We start from the raw sequence: 14,471 nt of genomic DNA on the forward strand, positions 1-14,471 counted from the left end.
TTGTGTGGGTTCGTTTTCTCATTCTTTGGTTTTTCTATATTGTCTTGTGTACTGGTGTTTGTCTCTTTGTCTTTTTTTTTTCAATTGTATCCGTGGCGTTTTTTTCAACTTATGAGTTTGAATGTCCCTTTGATATCATTTACCTCTTTTTTTAATAAGAGTATTTCAAAATAGGTCAATTTGGACGAGGAAAATGTAATTATAAATAAGATCATAACTAATTACAATATTTTGAATTATTTAGCTACACACAGTTGTGTATTTTTACTGTGTTTTCTTTGTTTACCTGAGTGTCAGTAGATTGCGCTATACAAAAAGTAAGAAAATATTAAAGGCATCAGAATGATCGATTTTCAAGGCCGTGTGATATACTCTTGTGTTTAGGTAAAGTAAATGTAAATGGTATTGGTAAATAGAAGGGCGTCCTTTTTTGTATTGATAACTTTATTTGTTTTGTGTCGTTTGGGTTGCTGTCTCATTGGTCTATAGCCCACTTCTTATATAAATGATGTTTGCTCCTCTTGTTTTTGAATTTTTGCCAGGTATTTGGAATCCTCTAGTTTTATCCATGTAGTGTCATTAAAAATGTTTGTCCACTAACCCCTACTTTTATTTTCATAATTTGGTTACATATTGTTTAAAATGCCACCATTGAAAATTTTATTAAACCCTTGTTATTTTTTCATACTTTTTGACTGAAAAAAGGGTGCCAATGTTAAATGTATGAAAAATCTTGAGAGAACAATTTCCCGCAAAATTTTCAATGTCTAATCTCTCGAATACAAGCCAAAACCCTTTATTTTTGTCTGCTTTTAAAGTTTTTTATTTTATATACTCTCAATTTATAACAGTCTTTTTAAAAGCTTTTTATTTTGAAACAGATTAGCGAACATTATTAACTTGTATGTATATGTGTTATTTCTATTAAATAATAAACAGAACGGTAAGACAAGCATCTAAACTTATATGAATATGTTATGCATTTATACAAACATATAACATAAACCTTAGTATTGGTTATATCATTTATTTGGTGTGGTGGAGTTAATTGGTTAGAAAAAATATGTTAAACAAATGAAGAAGCAGGAGTATAGGACAACCAAACCACTAGAATGAGTCAACGTCTTTTAAACAGAGCGTGTTGTAACCTTACTTATGATACAACATGCAAGGTGTCCTGTGTTGAGGCACGGTAGTTTTCCCTATTGCCCTTGATAAGAATACAACAAGAGAAGCAAAAGATACAAAAGGGACATTCAAACTCAAAAATCGAAAACAAACTGACAAAGCCATCGTAAAAAACAAAAACTTCCATAAGACAAACAAAAACTACACAACGTACACAATCACAGACTGAGCAACACGAACCCTACGAATAACCGATGGTGATACAGGTGCTCTGAAAGAATAGGCAGATTCTGCTCCACATATAGCACCGATCATGTTGCTCATGTAAGTACAAAACCGACGATAAGTCTTATTCAGTATGTCAGATTCGAGGATTCGATTCGAGAACATTATTTCAAATGGAAGTGCCTATTACATATTTAGTGAAGTAATTATCCTAACGAGTTGAAAAGATGCATACATAAATTTTTCATAACAAATATGTTTATTTCTTTAATAATCAAATCAACTCTTAAATTCAACATCAAATATAAAGGCTTTCTCATTACCATGGTTACGAACAACTATTCGGTTTTCTTGTCTGTCAATATCAAGTGATATTGGTGAATCTAGAGAATCAAAGCTAGTCAGAATATCCTTATACTGTCTGCCGTCAGTAGAAACAATCAATATACCATCGCCATCAGTATTGTCCACATAAACATTTCCCTTGGAATCTGTTGCCAGGCCATACATATCTTTATAGTCTTCTTTATCAAATTCCCACATGACGTTACCGCTCAAATCACAAAAAAATTACGAAAATCTGTTACAAAAGTAGAGCCTGTTTTTATCTACGGTTAAATATCCGAGATCAACACCAGGATTTGTAATCGTTCGTATCACGTGACCATCTAGATCCATTACTACTATACCAGAACAACAAAAATACTATAAAAAGTAAAATCATAAAAATACTGAACTCCGAGGAAAATTCAAAACGGAAAGTCCCTAATCAAATGGCAAAATCAAAAGCTCAAACACATCAAACGTCATATTCCTAACTTGGTACAGGCATTTTTGTATGTAGAAAATTCTGGATTGAACCTTGTTTTATAGCTAACTAAACCTCTTACTTGTATGACAGTCGCATTCAATTCCATTAAATTGACAACGATGCGTGAACAAAACAAACAAACATAATAGGTAAAAATGTCAAAATAGGGGTACAGCAGTCAACATTGTGTTATAATCACTATAAAAACAAACAAATATGTAACAAAGAAGCACAAAAAGGCATATGTCAAATTTAACAACCTCATTCACTGCTTTTTTATTATACAGTTTTTTTTTATCTATGTTAAATCCACCCATAAAAGATTGAATGATGTTTTGAATAAGTCATCGCTGCATGAATTCGCGTAGCATTCACTTCGGGTACGAAATGAACTTTTAACCATGTTATTCGATACATTTATAGCTTGAAAGACACTATGTCTTGTACAAGCTACTGCAACGGTGTCATTGTTTACCCCTGTTATATATCGTGGGTGGTAATCCATGTCAAAATAACGAATATAATTGCTATCTACCGTACTGATAATTAACCTGTCATTGTTATAATCAGAGAACACTTCTTTACTGCCGGCAAATTAAAGGTGCAATCAATGATTTCTAAAATTCGTCTTCCCGGCATTCAAATACTAATTGACGGCGTAAAGTAAAAGAAGACGGAAAGTGATTTACAGGTATTTGAGCTTGTGTATAGGATTTTTTGAACCGGAAGTAGCCTCTGGAACTGGTACGGTTATTTGTGACATTCCTCTGTATCTCGACATTCTTGTGCAGTTTCTGAAACACATTTAACGATAAAGCAGAAGAGTCACTACTCAAATTGTCGATTTCAGTAATTACAATTCAAATATTTGTATTCTTTCATTTTTGATAATGTGCTTTGTCTTCATAGATATAAGAAGATGTGGTATGAATGCCAATGAGACAACTCTCCATCCAAGTCAAAATTTATAAAAGCCTTTTTATGTTTCTTTGATACATATGTGACGGGGCTCTGTACTTATAAATCCCGTCATTGTGTTATTGTACTATGGTACATTTGTGTATTCTTGTCTTTAATTTTTGCTAATATGCTTGGTCTATATGCCATTTTGGGCTTCTTTGTTACATATTTGTTTGTTCTTATAGTGATTGAGATATTGGCACAATGTTGACTGTTGTGTCCTTGTTTTTGACATTTTTACCTATCATGTCTGTTGTGGAATTTGATGCGACTGTCGTACAGGTGAGGGGTTTAGCTGGCTTTAAGACCGGGTTTGGTCCACCATTTTCTACATAAGAAAATGTCTCTGCCAAGTCGGGGATATGCCAGTTGTTCTCTATTCGTTTGATGTGATTGAGATTTTGCCATTTGATTGGGGACATTCCTTTGTGAATTTTCCTTTGAGTTCGGTGATTTTGCTTTTTAGATAATATTTTAGAAAAACTAATCAACAATATCTGAATACACTTTTACATTTTTTATGCTGTATGATAAACTTTGAAAAATAAAATGCTTAATTTGTCACGATTTTTTTAATATCGGATGTCATCGAAAAACGCTGTTGAGTTTAAGTGATGCTTTCCACTATGTCTGTAGTTAAGATAAATAAACGTAAATATTTCACATGGATAATGTTGTTATCCTGTAGACCATCAGTATGCGTCAGTACGCATTTATTTCCTTCAGTGCATTTTACCTTGACCTTGAGTTGTTCTTTGTTGAAATTAAACTATTTCACCTTTTTTAAGAATGCTCTTTTAGAGCGGAATTTTTTCAACATTGATAACTTTTTGATGATCTGCAATTGTTAATATTTTTTCTTGATTTACTTGTATTCCCTACATGTATATCATAACTTTCTTTATACTATCATATAAGATAAGAAGATGTCATATGATTGCCAGAGAGCCAACCTTCCTGAAGCAACATGACACAGAAGGTTGATACTATTGGATGAATAGGTCCCTGTACTGCCTTCAATAAGTGCGTAGCTAAACCTGTAGTGCATATCAGGCTATCAAAGGTCTCGACATGACAAATGTAATACAAATCAAAGGCCAAAATATGCGACGTTATGTATGTAGGAAACAATAAACGAAAACAAAAAATATTATATACAGTAACAAAAGATAATCACTGAATACATGCTTATGACCTAGGAGAAGCACATTCGGAATGTAGCCAGTTAACATGCTTCGGGCCCCAGGCCTTGCATAACCTGGGAGAAAAATGTAACAGCTCACTTCATAGAAAAAAATATACAAATTTTGTTGAAAGAGGTTTTATTGATCAAATTGACACAAAGCACACACATTACACAATAAAACACACAGAACCAATCTGAGAGTACCCGCAGTTACTGAAAAGTAGTCCAAAAGCCAATAGAAACTAAACAATGAATCGTCTGTCTAGGACTATCGAATGGTATATATCAGATTGTTAACACTGATGTTGAATTACATTTTTCACTGAGATATTTACAATTTCTTAGAAAGACCTTAACATTGACATTCTTACCAAATACCGCTCATGTATATGGTCATGTGTTAACTTATTGAAGAAATCTAGATTTACGATAATTACCAAGTTTATTAGTAGGTTGTTCTGTCATATCTGTATCTTTTTTATACGTTTCACATGATGCCATCATCTAAAACATGAGAACGAATAGCTAAAATAGAATGCCTTTTATTTTGATTATTTAACAGCTATTAGAATTTAAAAAGGTACTGTGGTAGATATGTAAAAAAAAGATAAAGAGAGTAAATAACAATTATTTCCGATTTTGATAAATTTCTACAAGTTTAAAAGATGTTCTACCATGTCTGACTATATGATAATAAAAATTGTATTCCATGTTAATACAAATCATGAAAAATGGGTACATAGTGACCAAAAACCGACAAAATAACCTCCTTAAAAGCTCTTTTAACCTATCAGGAGTAGACCTGGTCTTTTCAAAAGGTTATAATTACATTAAATGTATGTTTCAATCATTGATAATGAAGGCTGACAACAATCGACAGACACTTCAAAATGTTCAATATGATATTCTGTTTCTGCATAAAACACAACAGTTATGACTGCACGTGCTATATGTAACATTGTTAAATTAATAAATGTAATAACAAACGAAAAGCTTGATATAACTTTTCAGTTCATCATGTTCATGTTTAAAGAATAAGCATTTAATTATATTTATTGATTGCTTCTTCTTATAATTTTATAGAACTGCAAAATCGTTGATCGTTCAACGTTTTTACACCATAATGAAAATATTTAAAAAAAAACATTCAATTCTTAAGTGAAATTTTTATAACCGTTTTTCAAATTGACGAAACAATTATCTTCCAATCTTAGCAAATATTTCAAATCTGATAATGTGAATCTTCGTAACATGTGTAAATCAATAATAATAAAATTGAGAATGAGAATGGGGAATGTGTCAAAGAGTCAACAACCCGACCAAGGAGCAGAAAACAGCCGAAGGCAACCAATAGGTCTTCAATACAGCGAGAAAATCCCCCACCCGCAGGCGAGCTTCAGCTGGCTCCTAAACAGAAATGTGTTCTAGTTCAGTGATTATGGACAACATACTAAACTCCGAAATATGTACAGAAACTAAATTTAAAAATCATACATGACTAACAAAGCCCAGATGCTCCTGACTTTGGACAGCCGCAAAAATGCGGCTGGGTTAAACATGGTTTTTTTTAAATCTCAACCCTCACCCTATACCTCTAGCCAATGTAGAAAGAAATACAAACACACAGCAATACGCACAGTAAAACTCAGTTTAAAAGAAGTCCGAGTCCGATGTCAGAATAGGTAACAAAAGAAACTAAACAAAATGACAATGATACATACTACTAGCAGCTACTGAAATACCAGTTCCAGACCTCAAGTAAACTGAATATGAATATCAAGCACAATCCCTCCCGTTAGGGGTTTAGTATCATACCATCATAAAATATATGAGAAGAACATATAACCCGTATCATGCCATCAACTGGTTTTAGAATAAATGTGTTTATTTCCAATGCAAAAACCCTATAAGTGAATCAATATTAAATTAAATATAAACTCTGTTTAAAGGTTTTGTTAGCTTTTGAGGTGAATGTCGACATTTTTGTGTTTTGTAAAGAATATTACCATCAAAAAATGAATGTAAAATACCTGAACGTATAAGATGTCTGCATGTTTATTTATATTTACGAATGATGTCATTGTACCTATGATAAAATTTAATAAATGTTTGACTAGTTTGTGATATCGAAAACCCTGGTGTAATAATTATTCAGTAATACATAGATTTCTTTCGCTAAAATCTAATACGTTATTACATACAATAGCGAATCGTACAAGCTGAGATATATAAACACCATAAGATGGTGACAAGAGAACGTTTCCATCTAAAAATGGATAATTAACAATAGGAAATGAAAAATCATCTCTTTTATCATAAATTTTGGTATTAAGCTTCCCGTTAATGATATAGATATAAAGATTCAGGAAAGGGCAGTGTTCATTGTTAGTATTAGCTTTATTAAAAGTTAGTTCATCAGGATAAATCTCTTTAGTGTAGATACTGAAGTCGTCATTATTGAGAGCCAAAATATCATCCAAACATCTAAAAGTATTATTAAATTTTTGTGTCAGATGTTGTTTCGATAGGTCTTTGCTGATTTTAGTCGTAAATTGTTACTCATAACAATACCGAAACAGGTCCGCAATAAGTGGTGCACATTTAGTCTCCTTGGAATTCGATAACTTGACGATATACGGAATCTCCAAAGCGAACAAAAATATTATCTAGTAAAATTCAAGGGCCGTTATAGTTTCAATGCATGTCCAATTGACATAGTTCTTTTGTTTGTTGTTACTGAAAAATGTCCTAAAAGAGTTTGAACATATATATTCGCATTCCGACTTTTTAAATGCCCATTTATTTAGGTGTGTGAATTTTTTTCTTAATAAGAATATGAGGCAAAGTGGTATATAGGGTAGAAAAATTCGTAAGGGTTCCACGGAACTCAGTGTCTTGCCTACTGTTGCTGTTAGTCGCAGGCTCAACAAAAATGGGGAAATAAGTATTAAAAATTTTCCTCTAGATACTATCTTTTGATTGTAACAAGTTCTGTTCAAGTTTGGTAAAAATCCAAGAACGTGTATAAATCTAAAAAATGTTATAAAAATTTTAACTGCAGAATGTACGTAATGTTAACTGGAATAAAACTAAGTCCATATATGAGTAAAATACGGTTAAACAGGATTTTTTTTTTTACAAAATTTTCTTCTGGATACTATCTTAAGATCACGAGCAAGCTTCTGTCCAAGTGTGGTACAAATCCAGAATAGTTTAAGAATGTTATTAAAATTTGTAAAACTTTAACCACAGAGTAAATGTAATGTTAACTGGTAAAAAAACTATGTTCATTTATAAGTAAAATAAGGATAAACAGGATTTGTTTTTTACAAAATTTAGTTTTGGATACTATCTTATGATCATAAACAAGCTTCTGTCCAAGTTTGGTTGAAATGCAGGATAGTTTAAGAAAGTTATTAAAATTTGAAAAACTTTAACCACAAAGTTAATATTTGTGGTCGTCGCCGACGACGACGACGGAATGTAGGATCGCTATGTCTCGCTTTTGCGACAAAAGTCGCAGGCTCGACAAATTCAAAATCACCAATATAAGCATGCAAATTTTTGACACTCCAAAAGTAATTATTTCCACTATTTTCAAAGGCTTTATTTGAACAATGCATTATCAGATTTTGATTGCACCAAGGGTACTAGTAAGTAGAATAGACAGTTTAGTAGTAGAACAATGGCTCGAAGACGACATAAATCTATATATTTGTAAGGTGTTTTGTGCAGCTTTGGAAGCCAGTACATAGTTGGAACTTTCATTGTATTTGGTTCTGCTTGTGAAGAAGTAGCTTAAAGTTTATGTTTGTTACATATATCATTTTCCGAAAATCCGAAAATAAGTTTGTTCCAAGCCGAGCATGGTATATTAGTATTTACAAATGTAAACCTGATTTAATTTGGATATACAAAATTATCGAAATAATATTCAGTTTATAAAAAGCAAGTATATATAATTTAAGATGGAGCAAACAACTTTAACTTTAATCGTCATTGTCCATGGGATGCTGCTTTGACAGTTCACAATGCGTATTATGTGTACCATAATCTGTGACAAACGAGACGATTTTAATTTTGCAATAATCTATTTCCCCCACCTTAGTAGCAAAATACAAAATTCATCTGCATATGGGATATACATAATGCAAAGATATGTGTCAGTAGATTGTGCAATACAAATGGTACGGGCACATTTGTAAAAAGACAAAATGCTGATCGATCATTTAACGACAAATATGATACACCTGTGTAAATTGAAAGTCAATATAAACGTTGTTTATGTTGTATGTAGTTACAAAGGTAATTATTAGTTCCTCTATATTGATATTGTTTATGGAACTATATTGTAGAAATGTCCGATCCTCCTCTTTTAAAAAATCTGCTTATTTAAATAAATAAATCGGACACCATTGGACGGCATTCACAGATTTTTATATTATTTCATTTTTTATTAGAAAACATTTTAAATTAAGTAATGCATTGAAAATAAACAAATAAATCTGTTGTTTGTCTTTTTTGTCGTGTTTCGTCTTTTGTCATGGCATTGTCACTTTGGTTTCGACAATCATTTGAATATCCCTTAGGTATCTTTTGCCTCTATCTAATATACGATGTTAATATACAGTGAGAACGTTATAACATCGTGTTGACAAATATATCTGCTGAACAGATAACCTTCTTCAATGACAATTAACTTTATCAAATGTAATACAGTATTTGTTGTTTATGTTTTAACCGAAGAAAGCTCACTTTTTCCAACAAGATGAAAACTAGTCAAATACATAATGTAATAATGTCTCGTCAGTGATATTCAAATCCAATAATTTGAGAATCAAAAACATAATACCACTAACCGGAGTTAAAAGAGAACAATAATAATGTTGTTCTAAAAACTAAGACCTATGTTGAATATGAAACTGCTGTGTGTACATGTTCCATGTCGGGGTCCTGTGGTTCAGTGGTTCAGTAGTTGTCGTTTGTTGATGTATGACATATTTGTATTTTCGTTTGTTGTTTGTTTTCATCAATCAGGCCATTGATTTTCTCGTTTTGATGTTTTAAATTTGTCATGTGGGGACGTTTGGTAGCTTTACTTTACGGTAAAGGTTTGTCTAATTATTGAATGTCGTACTGTTTATATTTGCTATTATCTACGTTTTTCATATACGAAAGTTGTTTCATATGTTAGCAAACCAAATCTTCATATTTTTGTAGTCTATAAAATTTGAAAAATTAGATATCTATCTTACAATTTGACCAAACAAATCCAGGATAAAAATGTTCTTAAATGTATTTGGGGGATTCAGTATTCTAATACGCCAGGGTGTAAGAAAGAATGTTAACATGTTATATAATGGCACATCGAAATAACAAAATATGAATCTTGATGAATTGTTTCCGTTTCGGAAGAATTGTAGTATAACTGCTTAGCTGAGAACGTCTCCAGAAGAATTGTATTATGACTGCTTAGCTTAGAACATCACCAGAAGAAATATATTATGACTGCTAAGCTTAGAACGTCCCCAGAAGAAATATATTATGACTGCCTAGCTAAGAACGTCCCCAAAAGAAAAAGTGATACAGTAGACGTTTTTTAATGGGAGATCATCGCAAACTATATATACATGATAAAATGACATTTTGTGCAGGGTATTTATTTTAAATTATCCCCATTTTTACCGGGACATTATTATATCATTTTGTTTTGGCACAATGTAAGCTTATTAATATATCTATGTTCTGTAAATGTGTGGTTATACAATTCGTAAGCCTTTAAAAATAGTTTAAGATTGATAATGAGCTCTTTAGAAGTTAAATTATGTATCAAAAATATGAAAACCTGGAATTTGTTAAACGATTGATTCACATTCATATTTATAGTTTATTGACTTTTGGTCTCAAACGTATCTGGTCGAGTTTCCACCAATAGCAAGTTTCGTTCGTACTAAAATCAATATCATTTGATAATACGTATTTACTTTAACAAAAAGTTGAGGCGGAAAGTCCCCAATATAATGGCAAAAGCAAAAGCTCAAACACATCAAACGAATGGATAACAACTGTCATATCGATTGAAATTCTTCGAAACCAGTTTAGTATGGTTTGCTAACGAGTCTTTCATTTTTTAAAGTGTTTTAAGAAGTAAAGTGATCTAAAAATAATATGGCAAAAGTATAAAAAAGAAAATTTTTATATAGTGTTAAAACAACTTTTACTTTATTAACCGTCAACAATAATGTATCCACTTTCTTTATACACGAATGTAGTTTGCTATACCCTTATCAAAGCTGCCAATATCATGTTGTGAATGAAACATTTCGGCTTAACAAACAAAACTAAGTTGGATACTATTTTAATGCTATACACTAAAAAATTAGCAAAAAAAATGTGCATTATATGGAAATAATAAAGCTAAATAAATGTAAGAAAACAAAGCAAAGTATAGTACAAATTAACAACAAATAGAGTACAAAAGATAAATCTTCACACTCATATTTCTGTACTGACAAAAAACAAAAATGTACTGATAGTTCTTGCATACTCAGTTGGTGAACTGCTTTTAACTGTGAGGTACTTCATAGTGCGTGCGCTAACAGCTTTGAAAACAATCTATGCATAATTTGTATTAAATTTTTCATAAAATAGTTGATATTTCCTATCATTTTGTCTATCATCGTACTGTCATGATTGTTCCATTGATAATACAACGTTAGAATATGAAAGTTACGTTAATCTAGAGCATCCTGTAAAATTCAAATGTAATCTAATAAAACAAAGAGAAATACTGATATCTAACGGTCTAGTTATGAACATAGCATATCATAACAGCATACAGATGTACTTGGTCAATAAATAAATAATACTTTGAGATGATTCAATGAGATAAATAATGTACATATATTAATACATAATACTTTTTAATGAGGTAAATAATGAACATCTATTAATAGACAGAACATGTAATTCAACAGTTCATCTTTTTCGAGAGTATAATAGACGTAGCAGTAGCAGGAAGATTAGAATAATAGTATCACACGTGACCACGTAATTCATAAAAAAACATAAAGTAGTCAAACCATTTTAAGCAATTCTCTGAACTAAAGACTATTCTCCTTCACATCCAAAATTTAGTGAAATTAGTAAATTTTGTTAATACAGTATCTTTCTACAAATTCTCTATAACTATAGTATATCCATGTGCAAAACACATGTTAGTGCATGTCATTTAAAATGTACGTGCACAAATCTGGGAAAAAAAACCAAAAATAAAAATGCACGACATATTCCAATCAAATTGACCTAAATAAAACAGCTATTACCGTTGAAGGTCAACTTTGTCTGAGAGAGTTTCAACCAAATTATAACATTTAAATAAACAACCAGAAATTAAATCATTCAATGCACGCCAATACCGAAGCAATAGTTACAGTACATGCGAGGATCGTCAATCAGGAGGATACTGACTAAGAGACCTGATTATAATTGATTTAATAGTTTGTCAAAGTTATGTTAATAAGGCTCGCAACTTGTATAAGCTAATCATTATGATGTAATTAATTATTAAATATTGCCTTGTTAAATGTCATTACCTAATCAATTCATTGTTAGAATCAAGGAAAATATATATACAAATATGACTCGTTCCTTTCTCTACACTATGTATAAACTATCAACATTATACATATTCATAAGTCAAATATCACTTTCATCGCTTTCGTCGTGTTCACTTTCGCTGCTGGAAAGTGGAGCTACAGGTTCTGCCGTTAAATCTATTTCAGAATATATTGTTCTATTTACACCACCATGTATGACAGCATCTTGCATTGTCGGTGCTGTGTTGAATGTGATTTCCGAATAGTTAAGACTTGGATCACAAATCTGAAATGAAGGGAAAAATAAGTCAATGAAAAAATACAAGTCATGAAAAAAAGACGGCATAATCGTGTAAAAAAAACAAAGGTTACGGGAAAGTAAAATAACAAATATACCGAACCCTAAAGACATTTAAAACGGAAAGTTCCTTAACAAATGGCAAAATCTAAAGCTCAAATACATCAAACGAATGGAAAACAACTGTCATATTTATGACTTTTAAAAAGATTGGAGAGATATTTTGACAACAGTAAAGCAAATGCACTGCTTTTACCGAACAATCATTGTTCTTGCAGTCAATCCTAATTTCAAAGCCATATAAAAGGCAAACAAAAATAGAAGAAAATCCTTTTCATCTTTTAATTTTTATCGTCCGGAGTGTGCATAGGCAATTGTCCTGACGACAAAAGACTAATACTTATCGATGTTCTATGTCATGCATGTAGAAATTTAGATATTTGACATGTGTCTAAAGTTCATCTGTGATTATGTTGATAGGTTGTATAAGTTAAGTTTGTCTTTTGAGGCGAGTTGAACATATAGAAATAGTCGTTATCATAATTACCTGAGGGTTGTGAACTGACGAGACCATACCCCTATTTATATAAGTACATGATCTCCGACCATTTGCTAAAGTGAAATATATTTCAAAACGTTATGAAGTAATACAATTGATTACATATCAGTATTTTTAGGTAAGTACTTCATTTCATCATATGTTACTACAAAGAATCTTTTGGAAATAACTTAATATGAAATTAAAGATGAAAGTTATATGAACAAAAATTATTGTGTCTCTAGTTCGGTTGTCTATTTAACGTCACTTAAATCTTCAATGTGTGCGTTCATTTTGTCCTCATGTTTTTTTTTAGAAATAGGATGATATATAAACAAAAATAGGTATCCGATGTGAAAATCTCCTGAGTCGATTCAAAAGACAGATCAAGATAACAAATGAAATCATTGCTATTCATGATTCTAATATGACGTGCTTCTTTCGCTTGGTAAAATTCTCGATATATCTATACTTAGCGCAGACTCAGAGATTACATATTGATGGCTGTTACTACTTACCTCCCACGTAAATCACATGTATCGTGACCTATGTGCAAACACTATGTCGATTTCTTTGTGTTCAAATTGAAATTCAAAAAGAAACTACAGAACCGTTATTCCTATTCTAAAGCATAATAATAAGAATTAATGCACAAGAGCTTAAAAAATGTATAAAATAAAAAAAACATAAAATTCCGCGAAATTTCGTGAATTATCTTGGCGCATTAACGTCATGACTCATGTCTTAACATGACGCCATACGAATGAAAACTCTCAAGCTGAAGGTTATCCGTTACGTATACGCCCTCAGTTCGGATATTATCGCATTAAAATGTATTTTTGAGGTAGGTGTTGTTTCATTTTCTATTCTATTGCATTATTTGCACATTTGTGGATTTCAGACATCAAAATGGCGGCTCACTCCTTAGTTACGACATATCAGCTGTGGATTTGACAGTAAATAGTAGCCAACAACAAAAACATGTTTGGGTTAAGAATTATAAGGATTGAACACATTTTTTCTACTGGTTATTTAAGAAATAATTCAAGCATGACACATACTTATTTGAAATTTGTAGCTTTTGTCTTACAGGGGGTAAATCAGAACAGCCATACCCACGGCAATCTTACCTTCGCTTCAGTTTTTAAATTACCGTATTTGTCCTAAAAGAATCGAAATAATTCATGGAAGCCATAGATTTGTGGACATTTAACATGGCCTGGGCCGTGATATTCCTTAATTTTATCCCTCGCTAACGCTCAGGATAAAATTCGAATAGTACGGACCAGGCCATGTGTAAATGTCCAACAAATCTATGGCTTCCATGAATTATTTCTCAATTCGCATACGAATTTGAATCCACATTCAGTCAAAATATTCAATCAACAAAAAGTAAAATAACAAAAATACCGAACTCTATGGGAAATATAAAAGGAAAGTCATTTATTTAATGACAAACTCAAAAGCTCAAACACATATAACGAATTGAAAACAACTATCAAAATCCTGAATTGGTTTAGGCATATCTTTATGTAAGTGTGGTAGTTTAAACCTGATTTTATCATGTTTAAAGCTCAACAAGTGGTATAGTGTCCAATGAGACAGCTATTTCTGAAACTCGAGCGAATAAGAAAACCTTGGAATTGAAACAAGTTGATCATCACAAAGAATATACAAGATTGTTAGCTGTATAAACAATACAGACATTAACAATTTAAAAGCAGAAG

At 31.6% G+C, this 14,471-nt stretch overlaps 1 protein-coding gene across 3 annotated transcripts in view; it reads right to left on the minus strand.

Moving 5' to 3' along the window:
- Positions 1 to 14,471, minus strand: part of LOC127717471 (uncharacterized) — a 167,801-nt gene that overhangs the window by 137,659 nt on the left and 15,671 nt on the right. For 2 of the 3 annotated variants that reach the window (XM_052223113.1, XM_052223112.1), the window contains exons 8-9: positions 12,754 to 12,818; positions 10,653 to 12,194 (exon numbers count right to left, since the gene is read on the minus strand). The exons of the other annotated variant lie outside the window; for it this stretch is intronic. In XM_052223113.1, the coding sequence (XP_052079073.1) occupies positions 12,009 to 12,194; positions 12,754 to 12,818 (251 nt within the window). In that variant the 3' untranslated portion in view covers positions 10,653 to 12,008. Of the gene's footprint in view, positions 1 to 10,652; positions 12,195 to 12,753; positions 12,819 to 14,471 lie in introns of those variants that run through there. 3 annotated transcript variants of the gene reach the window in all.

Source organism: Mytilus californianus, unplaced genomic scaffold (genome assembly GCF_021869535.1).
Source record: "Mytilus californianus isolate M0D057914Y unplaced genomic scaffold, xbMytCali1.0.p SCAF_10, whole genome shotgun sequence".
Classification (NCBI taxonomy): Eukaryota; Metazoa; Mollusca; class Bivalvia; order Mytilida; family Mytilidae; genus Mytilus; species Mytilus californianus.